The following is a 19,467-nucleotide window of genomic DNA, read 5'->3' as shown; positions in this document are numbered from 1 at the left end:
TCTGAGTCCCAGATGATAATTCTGGCTACAAAATATGTGAACATTTAAAACAACTTGTGTTATAATTCTTGAATAAGAGCAGTGTTTGCAGTGGTTTTTTTTTGTGATAGTTTGCAGTATTTGTTGTCCAAATTGTTTATATTATGTATGTTTGAGTTGTAAATCACCTAGGTTATAGGCGATAAATACATTTTTAAAATCAAAGGAATGAAATATGTTTTATTTATGTATTACCTTGTTCTGATATTCACCCAATCTTCTGAATATCAGTGAAACCAGCCTCATAGGAAATATCTTATCATTTCTTTGTGTAAGGCTGTGAACCTCAGCCGTGCCGCTCAGCATGTTATGTTTTATCGTTGAGTCTCATGCACACATATCGTCATTGGTCCAACTGCATCCACCGTAAATATCTTCTATATGTATTACTTATTTTATGATAATTTAATCTAACCAAGACTCATCTTGAAATGAAACTTGATCTACAGTTGGCAATAGGGGCACAGTGCTCCGACACGGCACGTGTTTCACAATTGCTTTATCAAGGAGGTCCCCTAATGCTCATTTCCTTCCAACCTGCCGACATAATGCCCCACAGTCAAAATGGCCATTCATGTATTAAGCATGCATCACTGTGTATGATGAACTCTTCATAAAAGTGGTTAATAAATCCCAATAACTAAACTGCTGACTCTACAGTAGGATTTATGATGTGTCTATCCACATCTCTGTGTTTGTATTTTTATGTACATGACTATCCTGCTTATAATCGAACGAGAAAAACGCCCAAGTTCCGACCTAAATCGGGAGATGGACGTTTATCTCACAAAAACGAATAAAGCGGTATAATCGAAAGCCGATTTTTGGACGTTTTCAACTGCACTCCGTCGCGGATGCGGACAAAGTTGATGGGGGCGTGTCAGAGGTGTGGCGAAGGCGGAATTGGGGCGTGGTTATCTGCCGAACAAAGATGGGCGCATTTCACCGATAATGGGAAAAAAGTATGCGTTTTTAGCGAGAATTTAGGACACTTTTCCTGGACCCTGTTTTTTCACGAATAAGGCCCCAAAAAGTGCCCTAAATGACCAGATGACCACTGGAGGGAATCGGGGATGACCTCCCCTGACTCCCCCAGTGGTCACAAACCCCCTCCCACCACAAAATATGCCGTTTCACAACTTTTTATTTTCACCCTCAAATGTCATACCCACCTCCCTGGCAGCAGTATGCAGGTCACTGGAGCAGTTATTAGGGGGTGCAGTGGACTTCAGGCAGGTGGACCCAGGCCCATCCCCCCCTACCTGTTACACTTGTGCTGGTAAATGGGAGCCCTCCAAACCGCCCCCAAACCCACTGTACCCACATGTAGGTGCCCCCCTTCACCCCTTAGGGCTATAGTAATGATGTAGACTTGTGGGCGGTGGGTTTTGAGGGGGATTTGGGGGGCTCAACACCCAAGGGAAGGGTGCTATGCACCTGGGAGCTCTTTTACCTTTTTTTTTTGTTTTTGTAAAAGTGCCCCCTAGGGTGCCCGGTTGGTGTCCTGGCATGTGAGGGGGACCAGTGCACTACGAATACTGGCCCCTCCCACGAACAAATGCCTTGGATTTATTCGTTTTTGAGCTGGGCGCTTTCATTTTCCATTATCACTGAAAAACAAAAACGCCCAGCTCACAAATTGTCGAATAAAACATGGACGTCTATTTTTTTCGAAAATACGGTTCGGTCGCCCCTTCACGGACCCATTCTCGGAGATAAACGCCCATGGAGATAGACGTTTTTGTTCAATTATGCCCCTCCATGTATGTGTGTGTATGCATGCATATGTATTCAGTTTATTACATTGACTTAAAAAAATTTAGGGACCCTAAGCTGTGGTAAGCAGTAGTGTGTGCCCTTAGTACAGATTAAAATTGCTTACTGAGGAGCGCACTCAGATGTAAGTTCAAATTGGCATGTGTTAAAAAATTATTTTCAAATTTTTGTTTTAAGGGAGTGTGTGTCAGGGTGGAGAGTGGGCATTCCTGCACTGCTCAGTGTAGCTACATTACAGTACGCTAACTGATTAGCACAGGGTTAATGCGTGAGCCCTTACCACCTACAGAATAGGTGTCGGTAAGTACACATGTGCTAATTGATTTTACGGGTCCCATGCTGATGGCAAATTGGCCATTTTACTGCTGTGATAAAAATGGCCTTAGCACAGAAAAAACCCCACACAAGGACGTGCTAAGGTCATTTTTTTTTACCACAGCTTAGTAAAAGGACCTCTTAGCGTGTATAAAATTGAGTTATCAAATTCAATTAGAGTGAAGAGATTTTTATCAGCAGGGGTCTCAAGATCGCTTAACACAGCATCCCAATGCAATCGGTCCATATCGAAAAGATAAGTGTGCCTTTAAAATTTTGAATATTAAGGGCCCTGTTTACTAAGGGTGCGCTAGCATTTTTAGTGCAGAAAATTAATGCACGCTAACTGTGTAGGCGCCCATAAGAATATTGTGGATGCCTACACAGTTAACACAAGCAAAAAATGCTAATGTGTCTCTAGCGCAGCTCAGTAAACAGGGCTGTAAGGGAGGGTGGTCTTTTACTTAGGCATGCTGGCATTTCTAGCACGCACTAAATGCTAAAGACGCCCATAGGAATACATTCAACGTATTCCCAAGGCATATACTAACATAACTGGTGAAGGGAGTGCATCGATCAACTACTTCATTATACTTAGCTTCACATTAATTAGATTCTTAGTTAATATATCAAGATCTAATCAGGCAGATTTTCTTTCAATGGAATCATCAGATCAGCGAGTGTGCTTCCGTATTGGCTAAACTGAGCCAAGCAGTTTTCAAGGGGCACCACCGCAATCCTCATTGATCCTCATACTGATCTTTTCAGAGTTCATATGTTTTCTATTTTTCAGTTATATAGTGAATTCTCACTTATTTTTCTTAGCTAATTTAATCTTCAATAAAGTGCTTAGCTTTCTCAGCTTTAATACAGTTCATACTGGAGACCCTGTTCCACCGACATAGGTCTATGTTTCGCTGTGCGCTGTGTCAAGGTAGTCTCCTATGAAGCAAATCAAAAATAACATTGGAATAAACAGCTAAATACATGTATCTCATTTTCTTTCTTTCCGTCTTTTCTCACTGTGTCTTCTTAATTTAACCATTGATTATAAACAGCTTAGCAGCAATATTATGTCACGTTTTTGTAAATAAATTCAAACTAATTAAATAGCACAGCTTGTACTAATCTCCAGAAGATGGAAAAATAAAGCCTGCTCAGAGGTGGCATTATCTTTCCTGCCTGGGAGCAAGGGCCTGCTAACATGTACCCAATGCTGCTGGGAGCCACCTTAAAGGGGGTGGTGCAGTGAAAGTTTGATCATAATACTCCCAGTGACCACCCCCCCCCCCTGAAGAGCCCCTCTAAAGAGACTCCTTCCCAAAGATCTTCACCCCTCTGTAGATTCCCTGAACCTACCTCTATGAATCCCTGGTGGTCTAAGGCATCTGGTGCAGGAGTAATTCCTGGTTGCTCCTACCCCTGCTGATTCTGGGTTTAAAATAATGTCAGCAACCCTTAAAAGGAGTTACATGGTAATTGCATTCTGCATGGTGGCTTGACCCCTCAGTGATAGTACCACAAGTCTACCACTGTGGGTTGTTGGCACCATTTTGAATCTGGCACACGCGGGATCAGGAGTGGGGGACTGTCTTCAGGGGGGTGACTTTAGGGGGAGGGATGATGTTCATATTTTAACCATAGATTATCTTAAGATATACAATTAATCTTTATGTATATCACTTTAATCCAGCCATACAACTGTGTAAAAATATTACATCTACTACTACTACTACTTATCATTTCTACATCTAATCACTGAGTTTTAAACGTATGTTACATACTCATCTCAAAGAAGAAAGTCTTTTATCAGTCGGCTATAGGGGCACTCTTGTTCCGACATGGCACATGTTTTGCTAGATGCTTTGTCAAGGAAGACCCCAAGAAAAAAGGTTGAAACAAGTTTAACATCCCCATCAATAAATGTACAATCCACAATCACAATTCAATATACGTATTTTTACCTGTAAATCTATATCCCTTAGCCTGCCAACACCATGCCACCACGATCAAGATGGCAGTGGCATGTTTCTGCAGGCGTTTATACTGACATGTCATAGGGCGTCCACCAATCAAAGGGTGAACGGGTTTAAGGCCAGTCAGATCAGTGACATCCCCTCGATCTCGGCATTCAAACTACTAGGAGTCACAAAGGGGCATAATCGAACGGAAACGTCTATCTCCATGGGCGTTTATCTCCGAGAACGGGTCCGTGAAGGGGCGGACCAAACCGTATTTTCGAAAAACATGGACGTTTATCTTTTTTTGAGCTGGGTGTTTTTGTTTTTCAGCGATAATGGAAACCAAAAGCGCCCAGCTCAAAAACGAATAACTCCAAGACATTTATTCGTGGGAGGGGCCAGGATTCGTAGTGCACTTGTCCCCCTCACATGCCAGGACACCAACCGGGCACCCTAGGGGGCATTTTTACAAAATAAAAAGGGTAAAACAGCTCCCAGGTGCATAGCACTCTTCCCTTGGGTGTTGAGCCCCCAAATCCCCCTCAAAACCCACTGCCCACAAGTCTACACCATTACTATAGCCATAATGGGTGAAGGGGGGCATCTACATGTGGGTACAGTGGGTTTGGGGGCCGGTTTGGAGGGCTCCCATTTACCAGCACAAGTGTAACAGGTGGGAGGGATGGGCCTGGGTCCACCTGCCTGAAGTCCACTGCACCCCCTAATAACTGCTCCAGTGACATGCATACTGCTGCCAGGGAGGTGGGTATGACATTTGAGGGTGAAAATAAAAAGTTGTGAAACGGCATATTTTGTGGTGGGAGGGGGTTTGTGACCACTGGGGGAGTAAGGGGAAGTCATCCCCGATTCTCTCCAGTGGTCATCTGGTCATATAGGGCACTTTTTGGGGCCTTATTCGTGGAAAAACAGGGTCCAGGAAAAGTGCCCTAAATTCTCGCAAAAAACGCATATTTTTTTTCCATTATCGGTGAAAGGCGCCCATCTCTGATCGGCCGATAACCACACCCCAGTTCCGCCTTCACCACGCCTTCGACACGCCCCCATCAACTTTGTCCGCATCCGCGACGGAGTGCAGTTGAAAACGTCCAAATTCGGCTTTCGATTATACCGCTTTATTCGTTTTTGTGAAATAAACGTCTAACTCCTGATTTGGATCACAATATAGGCGTTTTTCTATTTCAATTATAAGCAGGACAGTGTTCAATGCAAAAATCCATGATTGTTCTCTATAATTTAAGTATTTTTCTAGATTGCCCTCCCCCACCCCATGTCCACCTGATCTATAACTCACCACTGTAAATCTGTTATAGAATGATTATTCTGTAACCAATGGGTGACCAAAAGTGCCTGTTCATTCCTAGTCATAATTCTGGACTTGTGTTCATTCAAGCGTATTTTTATGGGTCTGCTGCTACGCGCCACATACGCCAGCTTGCATGGATATTTTATAAAGCACATCATTTTGAAACTAATGCATGAAGTGTCTCTCTTTGCATGTATAACTAATCCCATCTGATCATCCTTCCATGATGGACCAGGTAAGGTGAGAGCACACCACTGACATCTGTTGCAAGAGGTGTGTGTACCCGAGGTTAAAACCAGCCTGCTCTGATCATTTCGCTGTTTACCTAACATCTGTTGTTATATTGCATACACAACTAATATGTATTGAGGAGAGAAACTTTTTATATGTACTGATTGTACTACCCACAAAATTGGAAAAAAGTCTGAAGTGATCACTTATACTGATGGTATGTAAGGGGTAACACAAAGATAGACAAACAAAAGAGAAAGAGTCAAGAGGTTGTAAATCAGATCATGTTATTGGAATTCAGTACTGGGCGTAACCTGCAAATAAACAAACTTAGGTATGGTATCCAAATAAATTATCAAAACTGTTTCTTAGAGCTGGAAGTACTTCTTATGTGCACAAATTAATAACATGGCATAGCCACTCCAGAAGTAGGAGAAAAGAATGTACAACAGTACTGTTTAAAAGCTCCATGTAGATTTGGTATCTCTGCAGTTGGCATCAAATCTTGGTGGAGTGCATGCATATAAAAAAAATATTTCTTTATACTTCACTGGTCTGGCTAAGGAAACAGTGGCATAGAATTGTATCAAATAAATATTAGATTTGAGCAAGTAGGATTAAAACTGAAAAGATTAGGGGTAAACTGTTTTTTTTCCTTTTATGATGCAACAACAGTGCCAGGTCAGCTAACGTGTTCAGTTAATTGCTTTGGGCTAGAGACAAAAGGTAATTTAATCCTTACATCTCACCAATATTTTTACCCCGGGTATATGCGGTTACCGGAAAGTCATCAAATGCTGGGTGAATCTGCATGATATGCCAATGGGAACGTAAGATCTGTGTAAATTTAGAGGCTAGAGTGTTATATGGCATAACATGTTAGATTATCCTCTTGAACAGAACATTTATCTTGCAAAAGAAGCTCCTTCTGTGCATAGCGTGCCCTAAGGTATACCTTCCGTAATGCTTTTCGGGGATAACTCCGCATTTGAAATCTGGCTGACGGTCTTTGTGCTTGAACCTTAAAGTCAGATATATGAGAGCATAATCGTCTTAACCGCAAATACTGGCTTACTGGTAGATTAAACAAGGTTATATAGATGAAAGCTAGAATTTTGGAACATTTTGGTGATAAAGGGCTATCATTGGTTTGAAACATCTTTATACCAAAAGCCTGTTGAAAGAAATACATTTTTACATTTTGGCAGCTTTCATCCATATAACCTTAATAGCCGACTAGTACAAGGCTTTCTTCTTTGAGATGAGTATTTAATATACGTTTAAAATTCAGAGTGATTAGATGTAATATTTAACGTAAAAAATAAGATAATTTGTTTGAGGGAGGTGGAGGACATTGAGCCGATGACGATCGAGGTAAGTAAGTCTCTGCATATGAATTGATAGATGCAGTGCGGTACAACTGAGGTTCACATTTCACACAGTTGTATGGCTGAATTAAAGTGATATACATAAAGATTAATTGTATATCTTAAGATAATCTAGTGTGATTGAGTGATTCAGCAAAGTACTGTGGTTCTACTGCCCATATTTTAACCATATCATCTCCTTTATAAAGGCTCCTTGGAGGCAGCTTCATGCTTCAGGGAACTGAATTAACTCAGCTTGTGAGGTTGATTGCAAGTTTTGATATTCATTTCCAGTAGGAATCACTAAGCAGTACTGAGTTACCATAGATCAGTGACTCCCGCTATAAACTAAGCTGTGGTAAAATGCCATATTTTACCACACCTTAGTAACTTCTCCCTTTATAAACACTGTGGTGTGATGTTAGTCCCCCCAAAAAACTAGTTCTGCATCAGTAAAAAGGCTATACAAAAAATGCATCTTGATTTATGTAAGACTTACGAACTTGTCAATGAGTTCTCTTCCCAGTCCTCAGTTGAGTAAGTGTGTTTTATGTTTTATAGTTATAACAAGCAGTGGCTACAGTCCAAGATCAGCACATCAGTACTCACCCCAGCTTTATCCCTCCAAGTAAGTGGCTGAATTTTGAGCACTATATCAGATATGTACCAAGTACAAAAACAGCAAAGAGCTTTACTTATTTTTTTCCTGTTGCATTTCAGTTTTGCTAAACTGTACTGGCTGCTTGGAAATCTCACATCATTAGATGACTGTGACATGATCTTATTTTCTCTGAATACACTGTACTGGCTGCAGTCCACAGGGGTTCTCCATAGACAATGGAACATAAAGGACAGTTCTATAACTTGGCACTTGCATTTTTGAGGAGTCCACAACTAACAGGAAAACACCTCTATGAAAAGTCCAAGGAAAGCAGAAGACTAGAAAGTGCAATACAAGATTCAACGCAGGAAGTACTGATCAAACCACCTTTATTGCACCAAACAGAGACCCAACACAGGGCCGCGTTTCAGCAGGACAAACCACCTGCCTCAGGGGTCAAAGGTTACACTGTATAAAAACATGAAAAAAAAAATCCCCCTGATATTCAGGCCGGTGACGGTCAGCGTTTTTTAAACGCAGACTATCGCTATCTAAATTAGCCCCAGTATTCGTGCCGAGCCATGTCCTGGCACCAGCACTGAATATTGGGGGCTACATGTGGGCAAGCTTGGCAGCAGAGCTTATGCTGGCCCAGCTGAATATCGGGCTGGTAACCACATATTTAAAAAAAAATTGAAGTTCCCCCCCAAGCCCTCAATGTGTCGCATCCCCTCCCTCTCCCCCTCCCAACCCATTGCCACAAGCCACCCCCCCTTGCAAATGCCACACTCCCCCTTAAAAATGCCACCCCCCCATAGTTCATGTGGGCCCCCTCGGGCCTACCTTAATCCGTGGTGGTTTCTGGGGACAGGAGTAGAGCCCCCTCACTCCTGCCACTTGTGGCACCTTTGCAAAATGGTCGCTACCTTGAGCTGCCATGAGACACCCAAATCCCTTATCACAATTCCAGCATTTTCAATCAGGCCAACCCCTCTATTATCATCCCAACTCCCCCCCCCCAACACAGTAACACTGTCTTACGCACAGATCCCACCCCTACTCCCCAGAGCCCTTCACTGTCCTCACTCCCAAACCTATTCCTACCCGAGGGTCTTTATTGGTAGTTCAGGGGGTCTCCAGCAGCAGCGGTCACCATCCACTGCTACCTGGGTTACTGACATCATCTAGGGCACGGCACCATTATGGATGATGGTGCTGAGCAATATAGTCATGGAGGGTGACCGAGAATCACTTGAACTACCAATGAAGATTCCAGGTAGATTGGGGGGAGAGGGGGGGATAGGTAGCAGGATTTTTCTGTCAGGGTAGTGTTTCTCTGTCAGGGGCTGGGTCTGTGTCAGGGAGTGGGGTTTGGTGCATTGGCATTATGTTGGGGAAAAACATCCTAATTGGGTCAGGTTTGTGATTAGGAAGGTTGGCCTAATGAGGGTAGAGTTGTGTTCAGGGAGCAGGGGATGAAAAATGTTGGGTTAACGGCAATAGGGACCACAATCCTCCTGAGTAGCTATAACGCAGCTGCTCTTACCTCCTCCCAGGGGCGTAGCCAGACTTCGGCGGGAGGGGGGGTCCAGAGCCCGAGGTGAGGAGGCACATTTTAGCCCCCCCCCCCCGCCATTTTTGACCGCCACCACCACCAACTTTGATTCCCCCCGCTGCCGACCCTCTCAATCCCCCCTCCAACTGCCAACCTTCCCCAACTGCCCCGCCGTTGCCTACCTTTGCTGGCGGGGGACCCCAAACCCCTCCAGCCGAGGTCCTCTTCTTCCGGCGCAAGGCTTCGTTCTGTTTCTGTGAGTCTGACATCCTGCACATACTGTGCAGGACGTCAGACTCACAGAAACAGAACAAAGCCTTGCGCCGGAAGAAGAGGACCTCGGCTGGCGGGGGTTGGGGTCCCCCGCGAGCAAAGGTGGGACGGCGGTGTGGGCGAGGGTTGGCGGCTGGAGGGGGGGGGGGGTCGAAAGGGTCGTCGGCAGGGGAGTCCAGGGCCAAATCTACCCCCCCCCCCACAAATAGGTGGGAAAATGTGGGATACAAATGCAATTAAATAAATAAGTAAAATAAATGATTAGGCTTTATGAGATCTCTAGAAGAGTCCAGGAAAATATGAGTCAAGCAAGTATTAGCTTAAATCTACATCAAATTAAAAGGGACTTGATTTTTTTTACAATTCAATTCAAATCCCCAACCTGAGGAGGGGAAGAGTCTCAATTCTGTGAAAACCAGTTAACATAACAAGAGCTTTTCTACAGCGTAGGGATGTGAATTCATTAGCACGTGTTCAGTTTGTCACTGTGCTTTCAGTATTTAGGGGAATAGTTACTAATGTGAGCAAAGAGAATAACTCACAATATTTGCTTCTTAAGGGCATATTAAATAGCAAGATCCTTCTTTCTTTTACTGCTTAGTGGCCTGGTGCTCTAAGAGAGCAAAACAGTGCAATGGGGTTGATTCAGTTTCATTAATTATTTACCATGGGAGTCACCTGTCTGCAAACTTTTAATCTCAACTCTGTGACTCCCCACTTTCCCCTTAATTCTATAATCTTGGAATCCCTATGGATAGAAATTCATGTGTAAAGGGGAAAAGGATATGATAGGAGTGCACTACTGTCCACCTGGCCAGGATGAACAGACAGATGCAGAAATTTTATCAGAAAGTAGGGAGGCTAGCAACTGGGAAACACAATAATAATGAGTTATTCAATTACCCCAGTATTGACTGGGTAAATGTAACATCAGGGCACGCTAGGGAGGTAAAATTCCTTGATGAACCCGACACAGAACTCTTACCACATGGCCATGTGGCAGGGAGCCCTTACCGCCATCCATTTAAGTGGTGATAAGGGCTCCCGCGTTAACCCAGTGGTAACTGGGCAGTGCAAGACGATGCCCCAATTACTGCCAGGTTACCACTGCGCAAGATCTTTCCGGCACCTAACTTTCTGCACCATTTACTGAATACAGCCCTAAGTGCTGCTGCCTAAAATTAGATGTATAAGTGCGGACTCGCACTAATATTCACTAACGGCATGCACACACATAGGGCCAGATTCTATATATGGCGCCTGAAAACTCCACACAGAATAAATTTCCTCCTAAGCATATTCTGTAAGCAGCGCCTATATTTCGGCGCAGTATATAGAATACTAGTGGAAACCATGCCCATTTCCTCAACAACGAAACGGGCCCTAGGAAGGCTGTCATGTAAGCTTTTTTTTTTTTCCTCTCTCTCCCCTGCTTTCCCCTCCATGTCCAGCAATTCTTCCCTCCCCTCCCCTCCATGTCCAGTGATTCTCCTCTTCCCTTCCCTTCCATCCGTGTCCCGCGATTCTCTCCTCTACTGTCCTCCCATCCCATCCATATCCATCAATTCTCCTCTGCCCTGCCCTGCCCTTCCTTCCTCCCTCCCTCCCTCCCTTGATGTTCCACGATTCTCTCCTCCCCTCGATTTGTACATGAACATTACGTCTTGACACGAGGGCGGGACAGTGATGGGGAATGGAACGTTGGAGGCTGGCTGACGTCAGGAGATGTTATGAACCCAGGCAGCCAGACATGGAACGTTGGAGGTGCAAATTATTATATAGGATACTTCGTTGATATCACAGCACTTAAAACTAAGCACATCCATTTACACGAAGGGAAACATGGCGTAAATGCCGCCTCGTAGATTTAGGCAGACAGGGGCATATTCTATAACAGTCCACAAAATGCCCATTTCCCTCCCCCATAACCACACCCCTTTTTGGCTGTGTGCATTAGAATTTAGGCGCTCTGCATTACAGAATACACTTAGCGAGTTGTGCACATAAATTCTAATTTTTACCTATTAGTGCTCATTATTGCATGTTAAGACCTATCAATGCTGATTAGCTTGTAAGCCAATTAAGTACGCATGATATTATAGAATGCGCTTGGATTTTAACGCGGAACACTACGCGCGATATAGAGAATCCGGGGGATATAGCCAGAATAGAATTTGCACTGAGCATGCATCATCTCAGCAACCTGTAGAGAATTATCCCCTAATGTGTGCTAAAATTAATAAGTTGATAATTGGAAACTTATGTCTTTCACATGTTAATGTGAAGTGACTGAAAAAAAATCTGAAAATTGGCAAAACAGCTGGAGCAACAGAAAACAAAATGAAAATTGTGCATATTCCTACTGCAATGTGTATGTGCTTTTTAGATAGGCAACGTGGAAGGGCATAATCGAACGGGGGCGGCCATCTATAAGGGTGGCCATCTCTAATGACGGCCCCGTCAAGCGGCGTACCTGACTGTATTATCGAAACAAGATGGCCGGCCATCTTTCATTTCGATAATATGGTCGGGGCCAGCCAAATCTCAACATTTGTGCCGCCCTTAGAGATCACCGGCGTTAGAAATGGCCGCCATTGGTTTTCACCGATAATGGAAACTAATGACGGCCATCTCAAACCCGGCCAAATCCAAGCCATTTGGTCATGGGAGGAGCCAGCATTTGTAGTGCACTGGTCCCCCTCGCATGCCAGGACACCAACCGTGCACCCTAGGGGGCACTGCAGTGGACTTCACAAATTGATCCCAGATGCATAGCTCCCTTACCTTGGGTGCTGAGCCCCCCCCCCCCCAAAACCAACTACTCACAACTGTACAACACTACCATAGCCCTTAAAGGGTAACGGGGGCACCTAAATGTGGGTACAGTGGGTTTGTGGTGGGTTTTGGAGGGCTCCTATTTACCACCACAAGTGTAACAGGTAGGGGGAGGATGGGCCTGGGTCCGCCTGTCTGAAGTACACTGCAGTACCCACTAAAAACTGCTCCAGGGACCTGCATAGTGCTGTGATGGAGCTGGGTATGACATTTGAGGCTGCCATAGAGGCTGGCAAAAATGTGTTTTAATTTTTTTTTTTTGGGTGGGAGGGGGTTGGTGACCACTGGGGGAGTAAGGGGAGCTGAGATCCGATTTCCTCCGGTGGTCATCTGGTCAGTTTGGGCACCTTTTGAGGCTTGGTCGTGAACAAAACAGGACCAAGTAAAGTCGGCCAAATGCTCATCAGGGCCGGCCTTCTTTTTTCCATTATCAGCCGAGGACGGCCATCTTTTAATCACGCCCCATCCCGCCATTCGGTACACTGCCGACATGTCCCCTTGAACTTTGGCCGGCCCTGCGACAGAAAGCAGTTGAAGCCGGCCAAAATTAGCTTTCGATTATACCGATTTGGCCTGACCTTAGGAGAAGGCGGCCATCTCCCGATTTGTGTCGGAAGATGGCCGCCCTTCTCCTTCGAAAATAAGCAGGATAGACAACTAAGGGCCCTTTTACTAACTGTGGTAGGCACTAGCACGTGTCTACCGAGCAGCAAAAAGCACTGCCATGGGACGTGCTGAGGCGTCACATGGTTATCCCTTGCTGAAAAATATTTTTTTATTTTTCAGCATGGAAGTGTGACTATGGGTAGAGAGTAGGTGTGCCCTGTGCTAATTGCCATGCGCTGCTCGATTACCACAGGGTTAGCATGGGAGCCCTTAGCGCCAACAAATAGGTGTCGGTAAGGGCTTGCCACGGTAATATCCATGTGCTAATTGGGGAAATTAGCATGTGGCCATTAAAGAAAATTATGGAAAAGCAGCCATTTTACTGCTATGCTAAAAGTGGCCGCAGCGCACGGAAACCCATGCACTGACAACAGTGCCAGCCACATTTTTGCACAGCTTAGTGGGAGAGGGTGCCTTGTAAACCTTTGTAGTTTTGTATTTATTCTGTGTGCATTTCTGCAATTTGATATCCAAGCCTAGAGAACTGAAGAAAGTAGCATAACAAATAAATAGAAGTATGGGGCCTGATATTCATACGATTATGCGTCTAACTTTAAGATCATTTTATTAAGCTGTGTTAGGTGCTAATGCCCACCTAGCGCAGTTTAATTGGGATATCGCAGAATGCGCTCATGGTCCTGTGCTAACTGCCAAATTAGCATGTGCTAATCCAGACGCTAAAGTTTTTTTTTATAATGTTTCTGTGGAGGGATCATGTCAAGGGGTAGAGAGTGGGAATTCCTGTGGTAATCAGTTCATCCTGATTACCTGGCGCTAACTGGTTAGAGCAGAATTACTGATGTGAGCCTTTACTGCCTAAAATAGGTGTCAGTAAATGCTTATGCAGTAGTTTTTTAATGGCCAAGTGCTAATGGTAAAATTAGTGTATGGCTATTAATACAAAAAATGGAAAATTGGCCATTTTACTGGTCCAGTCAGAATGGCCTTTGCGAGCGGGAAAACTCACACAAAGGTGCACCAAGGCCAGTTTTTGTCATAGCTTAGTATAAGGACCTCTTGAGATTTAAGCTCATAAATTGGCCTCTTTGAAAATTTACATATGTATATAATAAGTACATAAGAATGGCATACTGGAACAAAACCGAAGGTCCATCAAGCCCAGCATCCTGTTTCCAACAGGGCCAATCCCAGGTCACCAAGTACCTGGCAAGATCCCAAACAGTACAATATATTTTATGCTGCTTATCCCGGAAATAAGCAGTAGATTTTCCCCAAGTCCATTGTAATAATGGCTTACGGACTTTTTCTTTTAGGAAACTAGCCAACCCTTTTTTAAACCCCGCTAAGCTAACTGCTTTTCCTACATTCTCTGGCAACAAATTCCAGAGTTTAATTACAAGTTGAGTGAAGAAATGTTTTTTCCACTTTGTTTTAAATTTACTACTTTGTAGCTTCATTGCGTCCCACCTAGTCCTACCCCCCTAGGGCTGAGGACATAAATGTGTACTCAAAATTTCATTAAACACTTAAATTTAGGAGCATAAAAAGTGAGTGGAAATAGAGGAGGACTGAGGGTAGGGAAAAAAATTAGGAGTTCAGCTCTGATTTTCAGCACTAGCCAAATAATTCAGCTCTCATAAGTCTAGGCAAATGAATGTCAAGCCTAAATTATGACGGATAATAAAGCTCCTAAATTAAGATTAATTTTCATCTGAAAAGTTAGAGGACTCATTAAAAAAACAAAAAGTCCAAAAAACATCATAAGGTGGTAGATGGACATTTTTCTCTCAAAAATGTCCAAGTTGCAATTTTTCAACACTCCAATTTTTGATGTTTTTCTCCACAGTTTGTTCACAATTTCAAGGGGGGGCGTGTTGGAGGCATGTTTTGGGCGGGGCTTGGACACAGCACCAAAAAAATAGACATTTTTCTGCAATAATGAAACAAAACGTAAATGACTAGGGACAAATTAAGACTCTTGGTTAGACCTGTTCAGTCACAACTAAGGTGACCAAAAGATGCCCTAAATAACTAAATGACCACTGGAAGGATTAAGGCGTGATCCCCCCTTACTCCCCCAGTTGGCCATAGACCCCATCCCAACTCCCCTAAGATGTAAACAGTGACAGTACATGCCAGGCTGTATGACAGCTCTCAGATATGATGACCATTATTGTTAGAGCAGCAGGCAGGTGCCAGAAGTAGCCTAGTGGTGATGCAGTGCACTGTAGAGAAGGGGACCCAGACTACTATTCCTACTCTACCTGGTACACTTGTGGTGAAAAGTATGAGCCCTCCAAAAAACACTCAAGGGCCAGATTCTATATAGTGCGCCTAGAGATTCGTGCTGCAATCCAGGCGTAGTCTTAACAATATGTGTAACTTAATTGGCTTAACAAGCCAATCAGCATAAATTAGCCAGCACTTAACAGGCAATAATGAGACACTCTCACTAAGTGTATTCTGTAATGAACTGCACCTAAATTATAATGCGTGCAGTTCAAAGGGGGCATGGCTATGGGTGGGGGAAATGGGCATTCCATAGGCATTCCCAAATTTAGGCAAGTAATTATAGAATATGGCTGGTGCTCCTAAATCTACGTGCAGGGATTTACACCACGTTTTCATTGGTGTAAATAGATGTAACAAACGGTCCATCCAGTCTTGCCCAACAAGATAAACTTCATTTTACATGATATGCAATACTTTATATGTATACTCAAGTTGATTTGTCCTTGCATTTCTCAGGGCACAGACCGTAAAAGTCTGCCTGCATTGTTCTTGAATTTTCCATATCTATTCAGTTACGATCAGGGCGTAGACCGTAGAAGTCTGCCCAGCACCGGTTTTGCTTCCCAATTACCGGCGTCACCACCTAACCTCCGCTAAGATTCCATAGATCCATTGCTTCTAAACAGGATTCCTTTGTGTTTATCCCACGCATGTTTGAATTCCATTACCGTTTTCATCTCCACCACCTCCCGCGGGAGGGCATGCCACGTAACAACCACCCTTTCCGTGAACTGTGCTTAGTTTTAAGCGCCGGAACATCTACTAAGAGTATTCTATACACCACATCGAAATCTAGGCGTCACATATAGAATACACTTAGGTAGAAATGTTTACTGTGTGGATTTTTTAGGCACCATATATAGAATCTGACCCTAAATATTCATGTGACTTATGCAATAATAAGGGAATGAGGGGGGAAATGCTTTTTCACATCACTGTAGGTAAGGACAGTTCTGTGGTGGAGCAAATCCTGAGACTCTTTTCAGCCTCTCGGCTTGTGATCATTTGTTCTGTTTAATGTCAGCAACATTGGGCTTCTCTAAGCAACTGTGTGAGCATCAGAAAATGAAGAGAATTCACTCTTAAAATGCAGAGGTGGAGGGGCAGAGGATGGCCTAGTGGTCAGAGCACCATCTTGCAATCCAGAGGTGGCCAGCTCAAATCCCACTGCTGCTCCTTGTGATCTTGGGCAAGTCACTTAACCCTCCATTGCCTCAGGTACAAACTTAGATTGTGAGCCCTCCTGGGACAGAGAAATAACCAGTGTACCTGAATGTAACTCACCTTGAGCTACTACTGAAAAAGTGTGAGCAAAATCTAAATAGATAAATACCTACTGTACCTACAATATGACACCTGGAACCTTGAGGGCCATTGTAGTAGTGTACAGTGAGTTACAGTAGGTTTTTCTCTGTTCCTGGAGGGCTCACCATAAAATATAAAAGGATTATGGTGAGATGTGTACCTGAGACCTTTTATGTGAAATCCTCTGCAGTGCCCATTACACTGTCCCACTTTTCTTTTGGACTTTTTTTCCCCCCAAAAAAGGTCCCAAAAGAAAAACGCACTGAGCACAAAATGACTATGTTTGCTACTCAAGTTTTGGACATTTTTAGCAAAACATTCAAAATCAGACAGACAGACATTTTATTGAAATGCCCCTTGAGGGCTCCTAAGGGCCCTGTTTACTAAGGCGCACTAGCGTTTTTAGCACACATATAATTTGCATGCGCTAACACTAGAGACACCTATATATTCCTATGGGTGTCAGTAGCTAGCATGCCTATAGCACGGCTTATTAAACAAGTCCTAAGTTTGGATGAAAATAGAGCTCAAATTTATGAGCTTAACTTAGTGCACAAATTGAGATCAGCATTTTTTGAATATTGGACCCCTGGTTATTTTATGTTTATACTTCTTCTCTTCTTTTTCTTTCTTTCTTTCTTTCTTTCTTCCTTTCTTTCTTTCTTTCTTCTTTCTTTTTCTTTCTTTCTTTTTTCTTTCTTTCTTTCTTCCTTCCTTCTTCTTTCTTTCTTTCTTTCTTTCTTTCTTTCTTTCTTTCTTTCTTTCTTTCTTTCTTTCAAGTGTCAGAAGTCTTTGACCTGTTAATTTTGTTTTTCCTGACATGTAGGCCCTATCCGCACATTCTTTCTACACCAGCAGCTCAGTCCATGTCAGCATATGCTGGACAGACCCAGTATTCAGGAATGCAGCAGCCAGCGGTGTACACAGCCTATTCGCAAACAGGACAGCCTTACAGTTTACCCACTTACGGTACGACATTATCTTATTGCTCACTTCTTTAGATACAAGTGAAATGGAGTGATATTTGTTGTGTGATGCAGCAGTTACTTTAGTTCTGCAGCGTAATACTCTTAAACAACCAAATCAGTTGAAAATTAATTTCTTACACAGACTGGGTGTAATGTTGCCAGGCATCAAAACCGAAGGCGGACTTTCACAAGCACAGTCTCCACTGCAGAGTGGGTGTCTCAGTTATAGTCCTGGTTTTCTACGCCGCAGGCAGGCCAAGCACCTTATTCCTACCAAATGCCAGGTTAGTGACTGTTTAACTTGATTTAAGGTACATTTATTTCGTTTCTGTGGGAGATTTAGGGGCATAATGTTAATTTACAACTAACTCATGCTATTTTAGCACAGGTCCCATTTTATGCATCGAGACCTCACTGAAGTTAACATTTTTTTAAAAATGTCTTAACAGTAGCCCACGTTGATAGCTTCCCTCTCCCCTTTAATATCGTTATGTTTGGGATTTTTGTTCTGTTATGTGCACTGTTTTTATTTTATTGTGATTTTTGTGTTGTTTTATATGGACATTTTTTTAAATTGTACATGTTTTTTTTATCGTTACCCACTTTGAATTTTTTTTAGCTAATGTGAATATAGATTTTTTAAGCCATTTTTTACTGCACTAATTAGCAAGCTGAATTCTGCCCAGTGTCCCCCTGGATCTTACTTGTGGAAATAACTTAGGGCCCTGTTTACAAAGGTGCACTAACCATATAGATGCCCATAATATTCCTATGGGCATCTACACAGTTAGTTCTTGCTAATTTTTAGTACTTGCTAAAAACGTTAGTGCACCTTTATAAACAGGGCAGAGATTTCACCCATCCCTGCCCATCCCCACTAGAATCTCCTCCATTCCCACCCATCACCTATATCAAAATAACCCTACTTGTGGTAAAATAACAGTAGCCCATATTGATAACTTCCTCTCTCATTGCTTATGGGGATTTCAATTTTATTAACCATATTCATTAATTTGTTTAGTGCTATTATAATTGCCATCCAATTTAAATGGTATCAATATTCATTTTATAGGAGGGGGTTTCTCATAGACAATTCCCAATTACTTCTCAGCTCCACACATTTCTTATCCTATTTCTATATATTCTTTAAAGGGTATTAGATATTGGATCCATCAGATAACCATGTCACCACCATGCAGGCTTATTATGAGCCAGGCACTTTTTTTATGGTGGGCATGTATTCGTCATTGATCCATAAATTTTAATATTCTCAATCTTTAAACTTTCATCCATTAATTTAAACTTGCATTTAGCTTAGCTGAAGTTTTGCTATTCCACTGTATTTTTTCTTTCTTTTTTTTTTTTTTTTAAGTTTTGACGTTTCCTTTTTTTTAAAAAAAGATTAACTCATCTCGGAGACATCATCTGATCAGATTAATGGATGAAAGTTTAAAGATTGAGAATATTAAAATGTATGGATCAATGACGAATACATGCCCACCATAAAAAAGTGCCTGGCTCATTATATAGCCTGAATGGTGGTGACATGGTTATCTGATGGATCCAATATCTAATACCCTTTAAAGAATATATATGAAATAGGATAAGAAATGTGTGGAGCTGGGTAGTAATTGGAAATTATAATTGCCATGGCACAAGGAAAGGATATGTAGGCTGGCCTGGCACTACACTTCAGCGGAAGCCCCTCAGGACCTGCATCCATCCCCGTTGGATCCCTGTAGGAGTCCCATGGACCTATCCCCGCGGGAGTCCTGCGGAAACCCGGGAGTCCTGCTAACCCCATTCCCAGGCAGCTCTCTACTTTGAAACTGAAATACTGAACTGCCATTTGTTTTTCAAAAAGGTTATTCATATGAAAAAAATAACAAAAATGCCCCAAAACACCACATTTCTTTGTGCAAATACTGTAATCATTTTATATACAGTATTGTGCAAAGCAACTCAGTAATGCAGTGTTCAGTGACAACTGGCATCTGA

General features: G+C 42.9%; 1 protein-coding gene across 1 annotated transcript in view; it reads left to right on the top strand.

Moving 5' to 3' along the window:
- Positions 1-19,467, top strand: part of EYA4 (EYA transcriptional coactivator and phosphatase 4) — a 401,958-nt gene that overhangs the window by 330,577 nt on the left and 51,914 nt on the right. The window contains 4 exon segments of the mRNA XM_030198463.1: positions 7,575-7,641; positions 17,328-17,470; positions 17,632-17,700; positions 17,703-17,753. Of these exon segments, the coding sequence (XP_030054323.1) occupies positions 7,575-7,641; positions 17,328-17,470; positions 17,632-17,700; positions 17,703-17,753 (330 nt within the window).

The sequence above is a fragment of the Microcaecilia unicolor genome, chromosome 3 (genome assembly GCF_901765095.1).
Source record: "Microcaecilia unicolor chromosome 3, aMicUni1.1, whole genome shotgun sequence".
NCBI lineage: Eukaryota > Metazoa > Chordata > Amphibia > Gymnophiona > Siphonopidae > Microcaecilia > Microcaecilia unicolor.
This window is presented reverse-complemented; position numbering and strand designations above follow the sequence as displayed.